Source organism: Tupaia chinensis, unplaced genomic scaffold (genome assembly GCF_000334495.1).
Source record: "Tupaia chinensis unplaced genomic scaffold, TupChi_1.0 Scaffold000082_1, whole genome shotgun sequence".
Taxonomy (NCBI): Eukaryota; Metazoa; Chordata; class Mammalia; order Scandentia; family Tupaiidae; genus Tupaia; species Tupaia belangeri.
Window position 1 is genome coordinate 479,998 of NW_006159543.1, and position 19,314 is coordinate 499,311.

At 39.3% G+C, this 19,314-nt stretch overlaps 1 protein-coding gene across 4 annotated transcripts in view; it reads left to right on the forward strand.

Moving 5' to 3' along the window:
* MID2 (midline 2) overlaps positions 1-19,314 on the forward strand; it is a 123,042-nt gene that overhangs the window by 1,203 nt on the left and 102,525 nt on the right. For all 4 annotated transcript variants that reach the window (XM_014585697.2, XM_014585698.2, XM_027769689.1 and 1 more), the window contains exon 2: positions 14,768-15,483. In XM_014585697.2, coding sequence (XP_014441183.1) covers positions 14,824-15,483 — 660 coding nt within the window. In that variant the 5' untranslated portion in view covers positions 14,768-14,823. The remainder of the gene's footprint in view (positions 1-14,767; positions 15,484-19,314) is intronic.

Consider the following 19,314-nt stretch of genomic DNA (forward strand, 5'->3'; position numbering starts at 1 on the left):
GGCGGTGCTGGCGCGCCAGCCCGCGATGCTGCGGACACGCTGTCGGGCCTCCCGGCCCGGCGAAACTTAATCCCTTTTCTGCCAGGGGAGCGATCCTGGAGTCTCCGTCTGGGTGGTTCGTTATTTCTGGCCTAGCCATGAAATCAGCTCTGTGGGGGAGAGGGAAAACTTACATGTGTGCACAGGACAGATTGCGACCAAACCAGGGAGAGGTGGGGTTTTTCCGTGCCTGGCTCGTAAGAATTAAGTTAATAAGGGCGGAGTAGATGTACAGAAACAGTGCCGGTGACGAGGTGTAGGTGATCTCGTGTGCAGCACGTTATTTTTCAGAGGCGTTTCTTAGGGCAGGAAATTGGGATTCTGGGGTCATTAAGCTCTCCACTTTCTTTCTCCCTTCCCACACTCCTTACGTGCCTTCAAGATCACTCACCTCCTTCCTGTGTCACACTTACTTGCCCACCCAAGTCTCCCACCAGAGCTCCTCCACCCCCAGCCTTTCCCCATCAACCTGTGACTTGCAGCCTCCCAGCCTTGCGGCCTCTTGCTTCTCAACCACTTTGCATTTTTGAGGATTTCCGAGTGTGCTGCTGCTAGATGCTCCTCAGAGGAGGAGCCCTTATATAGGACTATACGGGAAACAATGCAAATAGCCACTTACTGTAGTCTGTTTCTTCTGTAGAAACTGTACTGTAGATTGTTTCTTCGGATTCTCAAGTTGGGCATAAGGGCTGCCGTTAACCCTTTTCTGTCCCCTCTCAGTGCTCTAATCAGTTCTCTGGCCATATTCCAATAGAAGGGACTGCTGGATAGGGAGCTCCTCTCCCCTCCTTTTCTTGTTTTGGGAGTCATTTCTTTCTACCCCAGACGGTTATTCTCCTCCATCTCTCTTTCTACCTCCTCCCACTCATCGCTGCCCTGAAGCGGACAATCTTTATTATTTTATCTATTCCTGCCCAATCAATTAATTATTACAGATGTATAATGTGAGTTAGATTTCTCTCGATTATTCTTCACAACTTGATTTATGTGCCTGAAATATAGGTCCAGGAACCAAGAAGATCAGAGAGCTCATCCCCAATTGGATGTTGCATTGGCTTTATGGCTTTAGGACACTCCTATGACCTTTCCTTCACAGTGTACAAGACATAATATTGTGTAGTGGGTATTGTGAGACCTGGCTTGGTCCTTTGAAGATGAAAGGGTTCTATTAAACCCTCAGCATTATACTTTTCAAAGAAAGCACTTCATTTGCTTTTTATTGAGTTAGTGGATTGACTGGGTGTAAGTAGAGACCCTAGTTTACTGGAAACTTTAATTTGCCATTATTGGCCCCCTGGGAGCTAAATCTATCACCATACTTATGTGGTTTTTTTTTTTTCTCCAATGCATGTACAACTGAATGAAAAAATACACACAAGTAGGCATACAGAATAATGGTGATCATTTTAAGTTGAGGCTTGAATTGTATCACTCTGACTCAGACTCATTGAAAAACAACCTCACTCATTTTTATCCTATATGGGGCAGTTAGTTAATTTCTAATGAGAAGTGGCATAAAAATTTTAGGCATGGCTATGTAGGCATGCTTAGCATCTAGCAACAGTGAGTCAACAATATTTATTAAGCACCTGGAATGTGCAGAGGCCTCTGTGGATTGTGCTGAGATCCTAGACTTGGCCCAGGACTTTGGCCTTTTGATTATTTCAGGCCTAATTCCATACTCAACATCTCCAGGATTAGGACAGGAAAGTCCTTTGTGGTACGGGGATAGAGATTAGGGACATGAAAGGGTGGTTGTGTTCCTCCTATTTACTTTTTATTACTGCTAGGATTCTCATCCTGCGTGCTGTACCTTGCAAGGCCACGTCTGGGAAGGACTCCTGCAAATCAGAGAGACTAGGTTGCTTCATGAACATATCATCTGAACGGTGCAAATTGATTTAGATGAAATTGGTTGAGTTAATCCGTCTTCTAAGAGCAGGACAACTTGCTCCAACTTGCAGATCCTAAAGCAGTGCCAGTGGAGTCTCATAATTGCATCCAAATATCGCTTTGGGTAGTGAGCCTGTCCATTCCCTCATACCTCCTCCCATAAAATCTGCTGACACCACAACGATTGAGAAGGAAACTACAGAAGGAGTATGTCTTTATCACTCAGCTAATCTCACTGTTTGGTGAAAAGAAAATCTTTTCATTCTATCCCAAAGAACTCAAGTTCTCTCTTTCTGAACACGGATATAGAACCTTAAAATGGATGAAAGCTGAGCCGAGGCACAGAGTATGTTTCAAATGTCTGTTTTTAGAGGAAACTGCTTGTGTGTCTGTCATTCAGTCTTTATGGATCTTGGTCGCTTTCTAGCTGTTAGGCCATAGGGTTCAGCTGCTCTCAGAGGCCAAGGGATACTCCATCTCCATTTAACATTAAAGTGTTGTCCTCCTTTCCGTGCAAAGGGAAAAAGGAGGCTCTGCGTTCATGAAGCTTCTTTTTACTTAAGCTGGGTGTCTTAGAGCATTGCATCACCAAAATATGAAGTATAACATGTTGATACTGATACATGACAGTTCAGGAGAGTTCAAAACTGTTCACTTTTTGATAAAATTTTGGTACCAACGTGGTACACTATTGTCTATATTTTAGGTCTCTCAAAAGAACATTGTGTTCATCACCAAGAAGTGTACAGAAGAAACTGAAGAAGTGTTTCTTAGCCAGCATGTTGGGTCGTACTAGCAAGTGAGAAAACCAGATGAGTGGTGTTGAAATAGGAATTTCAAATTCAAATGATCCTTCTGTGCATACTACTAATTCCCTTTTTATTTCCTTCTCCAAGGATCAGTATATGTTTCTCACCACTATTTTTTAAAGAATTTAACTTTATTTATTTATTTATTTATTTATTTAAATTTGACTGGGGTGGGGGTGAGAGAGAGAGAGAGAAAGCTGCCAGGTCCAGGACTCGAACTGCGGTTGACCATGTGGGAGTCCAGTGCCCTTAACCACCACACCACCTGCCACCATCTCTCCACTTTTTTTTTTTTAATTACCAGAAAACATATGCTCACCAGAGAGAGTGAGAGAACACCTTCTTCCCAGTGGGGCATGGTCATGCTGCAATCCCTTCTGCATCCTTTTGGAATTTGGGGCACACATATACATGCACATGCCTGGCATATTTTTCAAGCTAAGGGTGAGATTACAACTGTGACTGGCCATCTGGGATCAACTCCCTTAACTACCAGGCTACAGAGCTGGCCCCTCTCTCTCAACTCTGCCATTCAAACTCTGCTAAAAGTATTTTTTGTAGGTTCTGGAGATCTGTGGCTCTTTCTATATATTTTTTTCTTTCCATCTTCCTCTTCTTCATAACCATAGGCAGATATAATCTTTTACACAGTCAGTCTCTCAGCTCCTTCATTTTCCCTTAGAAATCCTGAAACTTGCTAAGACTACTATATGGTGTAAGACAAAGTATGGGGGTGGAGGGATTTTGAGTAATGTGGCAATGTCACATCATTCTGTTCTCCATGTGGAATTCACCTGAATACACACTAGGATGTTGGTTCCGCCTAACTGGGCTAACTAAACGTCATTTGTAAGAGTTATCCTACTTGAGCTCTGACTGCCCAACCTTGCGCTTTGTGTCAGTCTCTTTTCTGTAGGTCGGACTCCTTTGGTTGATGAACAGTTTCCCAATCTCTGGATCATCCTTTTACAGAGGCCACATGAGCTGATAACAAACTCATTATATAATCTAAAATCTTTCTGAAACATAAAATCTCAGTATTTGTAATTTACCCACATGGGAGCATAATGTATGGACATGGCTGACAATGCTAATTCAGGACAGCAAAGTGTCTGAATATACACAGCCCAGAGGTAGAAAAATGGCTTACAGTCCAGAATCCTCCATCACTTGTCTATAGCCCTTTGTTCAGTGTTGCTAGGATCCATGTGGTTCCCAGGGGAGTAGAAGCTTGATTTCAAATAGGCCTCTGTTCTCTGTTCCTTGTTTCTGACTTGAACTTGGGGTCCTCTCAGCCCAACATTCAACAGCATGCCCTACATACATCTATTGCCAATTTTATTCTATAGAAGGAGAGATGACAGCCCATCCAGGTGTACTGCTTAGCATTTAAAAAGTTACACATATTCAACTAAGTAATGGAGGCTGAGAAAAGCAGCCCAAGAATAGATTGAAAGCTGCACCAATAACAGCAGGGTGTATTTTGTTCCCCATTTGTCCCCAATCTTGCAACTGCCATTGTAATCTGAATTAAGATAAAGGTGTTGTGAATTGCATTTAGGATTTCTGTCAATTATCATGTGTTACACTGGCAGAATCATTTCTTGGTTACTTAGATTAATCTTTTGCATTTGTAGCAGATTTAGGTCTTTTCATTCTGCTATTTTGATATTCATTTTAATCTTTATGATGATGATATTGTACAAAATACCCAATGGTTGTATTTCAGAGCTAATTATTGAAAAGAGAATATCATTAAATCTGCACACTATAAAATATTAAGTAGACTTTAACAGTCTATTAGACAGGAACTGACTTTGGTGCTCCCTGCCAGTCAGAAATCAGCCTCCAGTCCTGAGCCCTGAGCTCTCCATGTGCATGATGAAAGCTTAAGAGAAGAGACAGCTATTCCTCGCAGGGTGAGGAGGGTGTGGGAATCTAAGTCTAAAGGGGAAGACATAGGAACATGAGAAATACCACAATTTCAGTTGGACTTGTGGTCCTCCAGCAATCTTACAGGAGAGTGTGATTATCTTCCATTTTGTCAACCTTTTGCTTGGGATGAATTGCCAGATGTTTTTGGCTTTTTTAATAACTTGCTTTGTATCTGTCATGTGTGAACATAATGGTGAGAATACCTATGCATAAAGCAATAATTTTACTTTATCCTCATCTGATCCTCACATGAGCCCGTGAGACGGGTGTGGCAGGTATTTCTGATTTGTTAGATGAGGAAGCTGTGTCCCAAAGAGTTTAAATGTCTTACCTAGGATTGCTCAATTAATTCAGTTTAGATCCATGACTAACAACCATGTGCTATTATGAGGAAGAGATATGAATGTCTTTGAAACCAGTTGAAAAAATATAAAATGCTATACAGATGTAAAGTTGCTATTATTAATTATTATTACTAACAACCTAACCCCTTTTTCTAGGTTTCTATTTTCAGTCCTTACCCTATTGGGTGAGAATTCTATGCATTGGTTTGCTTTTTATGTTCCCAAATTATCTTTATTGAATTTAAAAGGATCTTTTCCTACTTGTAGTGCTCTGGAATTTGATTGTCTTCTTTTTCAGTTCCAAAAGGTATACTTATTAGTTTATATGTCCATGGGATTCCTCTCTCCTTTTACCATCCTCTGGAACATCCATTATATCTTCATTGGGGTACAGCAGACAAAATTATCCACTGTATTTCAGCACCTTGACTTGGCTGGGGAAAAGTAATGAATTTTATTTATTTCCAGTTCCTTTGGTGATTTTGTTCATCACTTGTTAGCCTTTCTAGTCTCACTAATAAATAAGATTTGTACTTTTAGGAGCTAGTTTACAGTAGTACAAGTGTCTTTCCTATGTGGTAACAGGTTGTAAGAGCTCTATAATAATAGGATCTCAGCTGGAAAGCATTTAAACATGAAATCATTTGGCGATCCTCATCCAACTTGATCAACATTTTAGAGTTGAGAGACCAGCAGTTACTGTAAGGGCTATATCACTGGATTCACATGTAGTCGAACGCGGTTTGAGTCCCGGACCCAGTGGCTTAAACTCATGCCAGGCTCATGTGCGTGTGTGTCCAAGAGCCCAAGAGGAGAATGGAGGAGAAGGGATTGTGGCATGACCATCCCCCCTGGGGGGTGATTTCTCGCTTTCTGTCTCTCTGTCTTTCTGGCAAGCACATATACCCTATAGCAAAAACCTCTCCAAAAAGAAAAAAATATTTTAGAGTTGAGGAGAAACCATCAGACCAAGCCAGAATTCATTTGCTCATCTCCCAAACCAGGGAGATGGTTTCTAATATTTTAAGGAAGAGCTCATGGGACATTATGATTGGTATCCTGAAGAATGTTTATTTTATACTAATTTGTTTTCTTTAAAGCCCTACAACTCAGTTTGATTCTACAACCCAGAGGTCAGGCTTGGTTTCACACTCATGGATTTTCAAAGATGAAGAGGAGTCAGTGTTTCCTTAGGGAGATAGTGAGAGCCTAAAGCCATGCTCTGCAGACCTGGAAGAAGAAAACTAGATAGAATATTAGCTGTTGAAATACATGGGCATTTAATTATGTTTAGATAGCATTTGAAATAATGGAATTTTGCCAAGTGTAGCGATCATATAGCTTCTTTCTGGATCAGAGTTAGCTGAATGCTGGATCTGGAGGATGATGCTGAAATCAGAGTTTCATTTCGTATGTGTAAAATGCATTATTTTAATCTTTATCACCGTCATTGAAGCTCCCCTTTTGCATTTATACCCATTAACACTTCATGTTATCTTCCTATAGTTTATTTTAATCGACTTCTTTTTTTTTTTCAGGGATTGCAAGCTGAAGGGGAAGGCAGAGTAAAAGTAGACTGTACAGAAACAATTTCATAATAGAACAAGGGCAAATTCATAAGCATATATATTTGACTGCATGGCAGTAACTAAGTGATTGGGAAGAAACCTAATCAGGGTTTGTGGCCACAAGCATTTGTTTCTTAATATGGCAATTGGTTCTGCCCTCCCAGGCACTTAACCAACACATTTTTATGAGAAACCATTGTGTTTTCTGGCAAAAGCTTCATGATTACCTGTCATTAGGTCACACCCTGTCAGGTTCACATCCTGTCTTTATCCTTAGCACACTTTTTAATTCTTCATAGATTAGTGATTCACAAACTTTTTAAAGTTGCAACACTCTGTCTTTGTTTTATTTTGGCCATATCATTTTCTCCTGCTAAAAGTGTGTTGTGATAATAGCAAGAAGTCATATATTACATGGTTCTTGCATGTATTTCAGGAGTCGTTTAAAATTTTTTTGAGCCAATAAAATTGGGAACTGAGAATTTTCTGACATCCATTGATCACTAGAGATATCGTAGGGTATTGCAATACATAGACAAGGAATCACTGACCTAGAAAAATAATCAAAAAGAGTAAACAATCTAATAGAGTTTATAAGTACTACATAATTACAGACTTGGCAGTATAGTACAACGGTTAACTATGTACATTCTGAAGTCAGACAGACCTGACTTTGGTTTGGCTTTTTTTTTTTTTTGAGAGAGATTTTGCTATAGGGCACATGTGCTTGCCAGTGAGACAGAAAGTAAGAAATCGCCCCAGGAGGAATGGCCATGCTGCAATACCTTCTCCTCCATTCTCCTCTTGGAATTTTGGGCATGCACAAACACGTACCCAGCATGAGTCTCAAGCCACCGAGTCTCGGACTTGAAACGTGGTTGGCCACATGGGAGTCCAGCGCCTCAACTAGTATGCACCTACTTCCCCCTAGTTTTTATTTTCTAAGAAATTAAAATATAATTCACATACCATTATATTCACCATTTTAAAGTGTACACATCAGTGGTTTTTAGTATGTTCATGAAATTGTGCAATTATCACCACCATCTAATTCTAGAACATTTTAATCATCTCCAAAAGAAACTCTGTACTTGTTAGCAGTCACTCTCCACGCCCCTTCTTCCAGTCCCTGACCACCACAAATCTATGTTCAGTACCTATAAGTTTGCCTAAATGGACATTTCATATAAAGAGAATCATACAAAATATGGCTTTTTTATGACTAGCTTCTTTCACTTAAGCATAATATTTTCAGTGGCCATACATGTCATAGCATGTATCAATATTTCATTCCTTTTCAAAGTCAGATAATATTCCATTGTTTGGATACATCACATTTTATTTATCCGTTGATGTACATTGGGTTGTTTCCTTTCTGACTACTGCTGCTGTGAACATTTGTGTGCAAGTTTTTGAGTGAGCACACTTGCAGTTCTTTTGGGTATGTACCTAGGAGTGGAATTGCTGCATCATATGACTACTTTTAATCTTCTGAGGAACTGTCTAACTATTTTCCAAGGCATCTGTACCATTTTACATTCCCACCAGCAATATGTGAAGTTTCTCCATATTCTGGCTGACACATACTATTTTCCAGTTTTTGTTTGTTTGTTTTGTTTTATTGTAGTCATTGTAGTGGATATGAAGTAGTTTCTCAGTGTGGTTTTGATTGCATTTCCCTAACGGTTGGTATTAAGCATATTTTCATGTGCTTATTGGCCATTTGTACCTCTGCTTTGGAGAAATGTCTATTCAAATCCATTCTCATTTTTAAATTTGCTATTGTCTTTTTAAAAAAATGTTTATTCACATATCTCTTCCATGAGTGAAACAGAGAGCGAGAGGGAGGGAGATAGAGAGAAGATAGAAAGGGAATCCTCAACAGAGTTTTGACATTGTGATCCACCCCCAACTTCCGTCAGCCTTGCATTATGGGCACACATGTGACCTGTGTACTTAGAGTGATCTCTACAGTTGAACAGGAAAACTTCTCATGTGTGATTGCCTTACAGAGAGTTGTGTTTTACCACTATGCATGTCCCCCTCAGGTATTGTCATTTTTATTGTTGAGTTGTAAGAATTCTGTATATTTCCAGCAATTAGACACAGATCATATATATGATTTACAAATATTTTATTCTATTCCATGAGTTGTTTTTTTTTCACTCTGTTCATGCTGTTATTTGCAGCATTAAAGATTTAAATTTTAATGAAGTACAATTTATCTATATTTTCCTTGGTTGTTTATGCTTTTGGTGTCATCCAAAAAACTGTTGACTAATTTAAGCTCATGAAGATTTACACTTTAGGGGTTTTATAGTTTTAGCACTTACATTTAGGTCATTGATATATTTTGAGTTAATTTTCACATATGGTGTGAGGTGGGGCTCTACTTTCATCCTTTTGCATGTGGATATCCTAGCATTTGTTGAAAATATTATTCTTTCTCCATTGATGTTCTAAGAACTCTTGTTGAAAATCAGATGACCATAAATATACGGGCTTAATTCTGGAAGTTTATTCTAAGTGTGAATTTTAGGTTTGCTCTTTTTTTTGGGGGGGGGGGTTTGCTATAGGGCATGTGCGCTCACCAGACAGAGACAGAGAGACAGAAAGCGAGAAATCATCCCCCAGGGGGGATGGCCACGCCTCAATCCCTTCTCCTCCATTCTCCTCTCGGGATCTTGGGCATGCACGCACTTGTGCCTAGCGTGAACTTAAGCCGCCGGGTCTGGGACTCGAACCACAGTCGACTATGTGGGAGTCCAGTGACATAGCCATTACGCTAACTGCTGGTCCCTAGGTTTGCTCTTTGTAAACAAGTATGATCTTATACATGTTATCATTTTTGTAATAATAATGCCTAACTTTGGAAGGTTGTTTTGGAAATTAAATGAGATAATGCATTTAAAGTATATTGTAAAGATGCTTAGATAATCAGAGAGGCAGGGGAAATGGAGTATAGTTGAAAGGATGCTGAAATAGTGGGAGTAATCAGAATAAGGAGGCCTCATAAATGAAAGATGAATGAACAGATGTTTGAAGATGAAAAAGGTATTCAGTTCCTAAATATTGACAGAATCAATTACTATATGATAATAAAGTAAAACAGAAAAAAAAATATAAAAATTACATATAATGAGCAACAAGCTCTCACCATCTTCTATTATTAATAGAACTGAAGTCTGTTAAAGTACATTATTTTCTTTTTTAAAGGTTTTTGCCATAGAACATGTGCACTCACTGGGAAGAGAGCAAGAGCCCAGGAGAGGAAAAGTGAGAAGGCACCCCAGCAGACGTGGATGGCCACATCACAATCCCTTCTCCTCCATTATCCTTTCAGGATTTTGAGCATGCATACACATGTGCCTGGTGTGATTTTCAAGCCACCTGATCTGGGACTTGAACTGCAGTTGGTCATGTGGGAGTCCAGTGTATTCACCACCATGCCACCTGCTGGCCCCTAAAGTACATTTTTTTCAGAGCACTGATACTTGACTTCTTTCTGTCATGGATTCTTTTGAGAATTATTTGAACGTTACTGACAACCCTCTCCACATAAAACTGCATATGTGACTGTGACATACACACAACATTCTGCAAACAGTTCTAGAAGGTTCGATAGATCCTATTTTGGAGCCAGCCCTGTAGCACAGTGGTAAGTGTAATGGTAAAGGGAGTCAGGCCCTACATGGTCAGCTGCAGTTTAAATCCTGTCCTTGACAGTGTGAAAAACATGCTGGGCACATGTGCATGCACCCCAAGTCCCAGCTAGCTGGAGAAATGGAGGGAAAGGGATTGCAGCATGCCCATGCCCCCCTTTAGAGGTGTTTTCACCCTTTCTCTCTCTCTCTAGGGAGCCCACATGCCCTCTGACAATAAAACTATTTTGACCTTACCCAAGACAATTCTAACATAGAGTATGCTTTCCTAAGCCTAATTTCATAGTGAAATTTAAGTATCCCATTGAATTAGGAACAATTTCCAAGTTCCAGGCAAAATTAAAGAGACTTTCCTCTATAACGAAGAATTTATATGGCACCCTCCTAAGACTTAGGGGATCTATGGTACTCTAATTGCTCTTTATATAGGTTTCAACACATAGACATGTCTTTCAGCAATGGTCCTGACCAACCCAGGCAGTTTCCAACAAAGACAATGAGGAATGCAGACATGCAGTTCCGGAAAAGATAGTAACAGAAGTGCAGTGTGAGGTGGAGATGGGCCTGGATGGAAAAGAGATATGATTCTGGAAGGGACCCAGAATGAGGTAGAAAGATTCAGAGAATCTTAACAGGACACAGAAAGACAAAAATAGAAGCAGAAACATGCTGTTTAGAGACCCTCTTGTAAATAGTCAAGATAAACTTCAGTGAAGGAGGTATTGACTATTGAAATAAAGGTGTAAGGGAAAAAGCACAGACATTGGCATTAGACTGCACTGTGTTCCGAGTATGCATGTTCCTGGTTGATTTATTTAATAACTCTAAGCCCCAGTTTCCTAAATATAAGATAGATGCAGTAATGACACCTTTCTCACAGGCTTCCTGAAATAAGTTAATGTAATAATATGTGTAAAGTGTTTAATATAGTAACCAGATTACAGGAGGGGCTCAATAAATGGTAGGTCTCTTCTTATTTCCATTTAAGAACTGCTTCATTAACAATTATCGAATACCTACTTTGTGTAAGGTACTGTGGCATGAATAAAATATTAAATAGTTGATCCCTCAAGGAGTGGGGAAAGTTAGCTGGAGATACAGATATATGAATGAAATAAAACAGAATGTTCTGGAAGCAAGCAGTGGTTGAGGTGATAAATGTGCAAATGGGAGAACTTCTAAGTTTCTAGGCACAGATGGTCATATTCATTTCATAGGGGAAATTGGAAAGAGGAGTGGGTTTTGTTGTTGTTGTTATATGAGGGTAGTAGGAACATAGGAAGTTCATTATTCACATGTTAAATTTGAGCATCAGAGGGATAGCAGGTGGAGCTATCTAAGGCAATATTCCTGCCTTGAGTAGAAGTTAGACGTTTTCCTCTCTATAGTCTCTTTTAATTCCTTTTTTATTTTTTTTAAGAGAGAGAGAGAGTGATTTTTGCTACAGGTTGTTTATGCTCACTGGAGATAGACAGAAAGTGAGAAACCACTCCCCACCCCCTCACAGTGGGGATGGCCATACCACAATTCCTTCTCCTCCATTCTCCTCTTGGGATTTTGGGTGGCTATGCAAGCATATGCACCCAGTGTGAGTTTTAATCTGCCGGGTCTGGGACTCAAACCATAGTCGACCACATGGGGTTCAGCATCTTAACCACTATGCCACCTGCTGGCCCCTAGAGTCTCATCCATTTCTAAGATTATATGATGTATGTACATTTTAGTTGTTCCCTTTGCCCCCCCTTTTATAAGACATGGTCTCACTGTGTCACAATCCTCCTGTCTCGGCCTCCTGAGTAGCTGGGATCACTGGTCTATACCACTGTTCCTGGCCTTGATGTTGAACTAGGAATCTAATCCATGATTCCCAGTTGGTCCCAGTTTGTGGAGCATACTGTCTTAGCAGTGTCCACCCTGAGACCTGAGTGTACTTTTTCATTTCATTTTTTAAATGAATTATTTGTTCAATTTTATTTATTCATTCATTTTAATTCAACTAGAGAGAGAGAGAGAGAAAGAAGGCTAGAAAGCAAGCCACCAGGTCCAGGGCCCGCACTGTGGTTGGTCATGTGGGAGTATCCAGCACTTTAATCACCACTCCACCTGCTGGCCCCATGTACTTTTTTAATTTTTATTTTTTGAGAGGTTTTCGCTATAGGGTATGCACACTCACCAGACAGACAAAAAGAGACATAGAGACAGAAAGCGAGAAATCACCCCCCAGGGGAGATGGTCACACTGCAATCTCTTCTCCTCCATTCTCCTCTCGGGATCTTGGGCACACACGCACACACGCCCAGCGTGAGTTCTAAGCCACCGGGTCCAGGACGCGAACTGTGGTCGACTACGTGGGAGTCCAGCGACATAGCCATTATGCTAACTGCTGGTTCCCCCATGTACTTTTTCATTTCTATAGGTGAACGTTTGTGGTTGCTTTAAGCTAGAAAATACTGGTCAACAATTTTCAAGCACTTGTAAATTATACAATAAAAATTCTACACTTCTCAGTTTTTTTTAAAGTGATTATGCAAAACATCTGAACCTACTAAACCAACTGAAAGTGATTGCTTTACTAAAAAGATTCTTCCATGTTTACAGCCCGATTTCCTATAGATTTCCATTAAATAGCTTGTTAGTTCAGTGCTCTTAATAGGTTTGATTCAGAAATCATTTTTAGGCGAGCATCCATTGTACTTATGCACAAAGTATAATTATATGCAGTATTTAAGTATTCTATTAGAAGGCTGTGCAGATATAGCTGAGAAATTACAATACCTGAACAAATGTCCATAGCAGAATCAAATTTTCAAGCCCTGATGAGTGTTTCCAATGATAGCAAAAGATGTCTGTCTCTTTCTCATAAATAGGATGTTTCAAAGAGCAGGAAAAGTTAGTTGGAGATACAAACATATAAATGAGATATAACAGAATGTTCTAGAAGCCATCAGTGATTGAGGTGATTAGTGTGTAAATAGAGAACTCTTGTTTCTAGGCTAAGATGGTCATATTCACTTAATAGCGAAAATTGGAGTAGGATTAGACAATAAGATACACTTTATATTGTTCCTTAGGTAAGGCTAACTTAGAATACTTATATATGTGGCCTTTAATTAATGGAAGACCCATAGCAATATATGTCTGTGCTTTCAGTTCACAAATGCCTGTGGGAGGCATTTGTGACCAAGAGGCTAGTTTCTTTTCAGTTGGCTGACTTTTATTCTCTGATACACACTAAAATGAAGGTTACCAGATCTAAAATTTCTGGCCACTAACCTGGCTAGTTTCTATTCAGATATTGATTTGCATCCTGTCATGTTTTAGGAAGTATAAAAAAACACATGGGAGGGAACCAGCAGATAGCATAATGGCTATGTTGCTGGACTCCCAAGTAGTCGTCTGTGGTTCGCGTCCCGGACTCGGTGGCTTCAAACTCACGCCAGGTGCGTGTGCATGCGTGCCCAAGATCCCGAGAGGAGAATGGAGGAGAAGGGATTGCGCCATGACCATCCCCCCTGGGGGATGATTTCTCGCTTTCTGTCTCTATGTTTCTCTCTGTCTGTCTAGTGAGCGCACGCGCCCTACAGTGAAAACCTGCGCGGCGGCCCACACAAGTGAAAACCCCTCCAAAAAAAAAAAAAAAACACATGGGAGATGAGCTTCATAGCAAGCTTGTGTTAGTTCAGTGGTTGTTCAATAGTAAAACCAACTGAAGCCAGAAGATAATATGACTTGATCATTGATCAGCAACTATTGCTGAATTAGGCTGAAATGCTGCAATTATTTACCATTCGGTTTGATGAAATGAAGGGTTTTCTGAAGGTGAGAGAAGAAACTGAAAGTGAAAACTATTTGTGTGTGTGTGTGTGTGTCTGGTAATTCAGTTTACTAAAAATGGGATGGAACAGAAATTTTCATGTGTGGTAATAGGAAATAATTCAAGTTCACACTCTGAAGAACTTATTATCCTACATTGAGAACTACATTTTTCTAAAGCTCTTTCTTCTTTTTTATGCAGCCTCTCAGAATGGAATCATTTCAGGAAGTAGAGAGTTAGTTTGAAATATGGCCTTGTTTTCTTTCCATTGGATGTGAAATTGGAGCAGCCCCTATATTACCTCAAAGTGAAATAGAGAACAATAGTGGAGAATAGAGATTGAGAATTTTTCAGGGCTCCAGACTTATCATAGTTCAGGACAAGAGATGTCAGTGGAGAGCATGTAAGAGAATGATCCATGCCAATGCTATGAGCTAGAATGGTAATGTTAATCAGTAAACCAAGATTCAGAGGTAGCTACTTAGTTTTATTTATTAGTGCAAGAAATTAAACCCAGGCTTTTGTTAAAAACAAGGTTTGAAGGGGGAGAAAGGCTTACTGATTAATTCCCAAATCACTTTTCTATTGCCTGAGCTTCCCTGGGGAGTCTAGCATGCAAAGCCTCCATTGGTTAGTGAATAATTATGCTACATCCACTTTCCTTTGGAAATGTTTAATGACTCTTGCTTTGTATTCCTTGCAGGTGAAAGCCCAACCTCTGTGGTTCTTAATGCCTCAGCAGGATTATTTTCACTAAAGATGGAAACACTGGAGTCTGAATTGACCTGTCCAATCTGCCTAGAGTTGTTTGAAGACCCCCTTCTGCTCCCTTGTGCTCATAGCCTCTGCTTCAGCTGTGCCCATCGCATCTTGGTCTCCAGCTGCAGCTCTGGTGAATCCATTGAACCCATTACTGCTTTCCAGTGTCCTACGTGCAGGTATGTTATATCGCTGAACCACCGGGGCCTGGATGGCCTCAAGAGGAATGTGACCCTGCAGAACATTATTGATCGCTTCCAGAAAGCTTCAGTCAGTGGGCCCAATTCCCCAAGTGAGAACCGCAGAGAGAGGACTTACAGGCCCAGCACCGCCATGTCTAGTGAGAGAATTTCTTGCCAGTTCTGTGAACAGGACCCACCAAGGGATGCAGTGAAAACATGCATCACCTGTGAAGTATCTTACTGTGACCGTTGCCTGCGGGCCACACACCCCAACAAGAAACCTTTCACCAGCCACCGCCTGGTGGAACCAGTGCCAGACACACACCTTCGAGGGATCACCTGCCTGGACCATGAGAATGAGAAAGTGAACATGTACTGTGTATCTGATGACCAATTGATCTGTGCCTTATGCAAACTGGTGGGGCGTCACCGTGACCATCAGGTCGCATCCCTGAATGATCGATTTGAGAAACTCAAGGTAAGGGATCTGAAGAAAATCCTTTATACAACTTTACTTTATACAACTAGTAACAAACAGTTACTAGTGTAACTTTGTTTCTTTATACAGGGTTATAGAGTTAGCAATTTTCCTAATACGAGTCACTTTTCCTATACAAGTGAGTTACTCCCAGTTGTTCTCATGAAGAATAACCTGTCCCCCTGTAAGCACTCACTGGAACCTATCTCCTCTGTTGCATAAAGCTGCTGGTATTTGTATACTTCTGGCCAATTCTGGGGAGTTAGCTATGAAGAGTTAGCCTGCCACACCAATAGTCCATTCAGGGAAATAGCATCCTCTCTCCTCTGTCAGTGACGTATTGCACATTACTTATCATTGCTGTGATCTTTCCACCTCTTCTTTTAAGTATGTGAGTACCTGTGTAGGTCTACTACAATTAACATATATGCTGATTTGCATATGTATGTGTATAGCAATGGGAAGGATGGGTGTGTCTCTGTGTAGGTGTGGGTGGGGTACTGAGTGTATCTGTGTAGGTGAGAGATTTTTGTGGAGGACATTAGTGTATGTTTGTGTTTATGTACTCAGTACACTAAGGAAACAAAAGTTTAGCTTTGTCTACTAAAATTGCTATTATGCACTCAACCCTGGGCTAACTCGAAGCCTGCCTTAAAAAAAACCACACACACACACACACAAAAGAAATCTCAGGGTACTACAAAATCTGGAGGGATAATCAAATACTCTGTAAACTAGAAATTTAAAGTAAAGGCAATAAATATTGGGTAGCTGGAAAAGTCATTACATATTTTTCTGTTTTTTTTTTAATGCAAAAAATGCACCATGACTTTTCAGATGACCCAATATTTAATCTAATATCAAATTTTTGCCAATGTTCATTTTTGTGGGCTGAAGCACTTGCATACAGTCAACATCTTGGAAGTTTTTAATCTTTCATTTGTGTTCAGTGGACATAGATTTTTGAAGTTGTTTTGCCATGCAATATTTATAAGTCTAAGAGCTTACTTTTTAAAGCCCTCCAACTTATGTTTATGTTAATAAATGTTAAATCCAGCAAATTGTTTTATGATCATTGCCTGCCTGTTGTGTAGTGTAACTTCTCTTAAAAAGGGAGCAACTTATCAGAAAAAAAAAAAAGTTTAAATGGCTAATAAAATTACCATGTCAAAATAGGGCCAAACTAGAAGTAAGACCCAGACTTACTTCTGGAGGAGGGAAAGAAGGGAACAGAGATTTTTCTCTTGTCATGTTCTGAAAGATTCATTGTAATTTATGTAAGGATTATGATGTTGGTGAGGTTAGCAGTCCTCAGAGTAGGATACATTTTCCCTTCAATAATTTATTGCAAATAATATTGAGAGTAGTCACACTGACAATGGCTTCTGCTTCTCTTGGCTATTATTTATACCTAATATTTATAAATTTATACAAAACTCAATTTTTTTTATTTCACTCAAGGTGATACTATCATTTATATCAAGGCTGCAGAGTGAAACAATTTAATTAACTTTACTTTTTAGAATTATAAAACATTGGGCCTTGGACTTGGTCTAGTTGAAACCCTACACTTCAAAGTTTTATAAACTGAGGCTTTGATAGGTTAAGTGTTTTGGTCAAAGTCAGAGAATTGGCTAGTAGTAGAAACTGGAACTGGAACTCAGCATCTAGACTGAGTTAAATATCCTTTTTAGTGTAGCCTGCTGCCATTTAGTTTTGAACCTAAGCTTCCCCCATGAAATGTGATTTGAAACTTAACTATGCTGCAGCAACTGCTTAGTTCATGGGTCATGGATAAACGATTAAAACTATCGAGGAAAAGATATATTGTATAAACTTACAGCTTTATAATGGCAAAAGATGGGGGCAGGGTTGTAGGAAGAGTGGGTTATATAGAGTACATGAGACAATCCCTGCCAAATATTTGCAGGTGTTAGGACTATAATAAGGCACTGGCCTTGACAAATATTCCAGACAGAAAAAATCTGTATCCATATGTACTGTCGAGATAACAAAAGGCTGGATAGAGGAAAGCCTGAATCTACAGAACACCAGACAGTCGAAAACATCCAAAAATGCAAAAACATTGGATGATTGATTAGATATTTGGCATTATGCTACTATAGCCCTCGTATCCAGGGATGGATGAAATACAAAATTATTTTACCAAAAGTTACTTGAGTCTGTGACTAATCAGTAATTTTTAGAAAAAGAAAGGCCAGATTTTGTATACTTTCCCTTTAATTTTTAAAGAAATGTTCATAAAATTCTGATTATAAATTAAGTGGAAACTATTTTTGCTCATTTTTGGACAGAGTGGAAACATATGAATCGCGTCCAACAGTGTGGTTTGTTATGTTGTGTGGAACATCTTGGACTTTTGGGAGGGGAGGGAGGCACTGTGTGTGTGTGTGTGTGTGTGTGTGTGTGTGTGACCATTTTGGTTTGATGCCCAGGTTAAAGGATATAAGATATTAGTTCTCCACGTTAAACAGAGAGGAAGTCTAATTTTCAGTGTTGTACTCAGTGTTTTTTTTTTTTTTTGAAGAGGTTTTTAAAAATTTTTTATTATTTTTTATTTTTATTTTTATTTTTATTTTTATTTTTTTGGAGAGGTGTTTGCTATAGGGCACATGTGCTCCTCAGAAAGTCAGAGAGAGGCATACATGGGAGTTCAGCAACATAGCCATTACGCTAACTGCTGGTCCCTATTGTAGAGTTTTATGGGCTAATTTTAAATTAGAGAAGTGTTTAGGATTATGCACTTAATTTGCTTGATTCTTCCCCCAAGAACAAAGAAAGCCAGTTAGCAAAAACTAGGGCAGAAAGTAGGGGCTGCCTAAGCATACTCTCCTGGCCGTGAGAGGAACAAGGGAGTCCTATAGGAGAAGGGAAAGGATGATAGTATACTTATTTATATACAAGGAGACTTTCAAAAGTTTGGAGAAAATGGAATGAAAGTATGAGTTTACTTTGGCGTAAAGAAAAAAACACTTTTGAAATCCACGCATAGTTTTTTCATAATATGTATTTTTCATGAACTTTTTGGAGGCCCTTCTTTATATCTAGTGCATTGACTTTCTGACCAGCAAATGATAGGGTGTTTCTTTTTATTTTTTGGTTCTTGAGCTTTACTGTTGGCATTTATAGCTTATCTTTTATATACTAAGTTCCCTGACTGAGACTAGTGCCTCTAGTATTTATTTATTCAGTGAAGAATAAACAAATCATTATGTTACAGATGAAAGGTCAGAATAACCAGAAGCTAGCCTGACTTTTTAGCATGTATTCCAAATGGATTAGAGAACATGGGATACTTAATATAGTTTCATGATTTTAAAGTAGTTGTCTAGTCTACCTATAGGATTGACATGCAGGACACATGTCCTTCATAATACTACCTTGGGTTCAGTTAATTCTTCAATTTCAAGGAATGCTTATGTTCATAGCAGTTTTTACAGTAGCAAGGCCTATCAGAGTAGGAATTCTCTGTTACTTCTTTCTTTTCACTTATTAGTCCCAATATATATCTTAGTTCATGATACATGCTTCATTTCTGTAAAACTATTTTACATTTTAGAATTTTCATTATCATATGAGTTCCTCCCTTTGTAAATGATTGATTTATTATATTGGGTTGTTGGAAAAGTCACGACGTATTTTTCTATGCAAAAATGCATCATGACTTTTCTGACTACCTAATATTAATAAATGTTGGTTTTTTAACAATAGCTCAAATTTCGGTGTCTCTCCATTGCTTGAAGACCTCTCCTTAGTAGTGTTAGTCCTGTGCAACGTAATTCTTATGCTGTGCATTTACCTTTTTTCCCT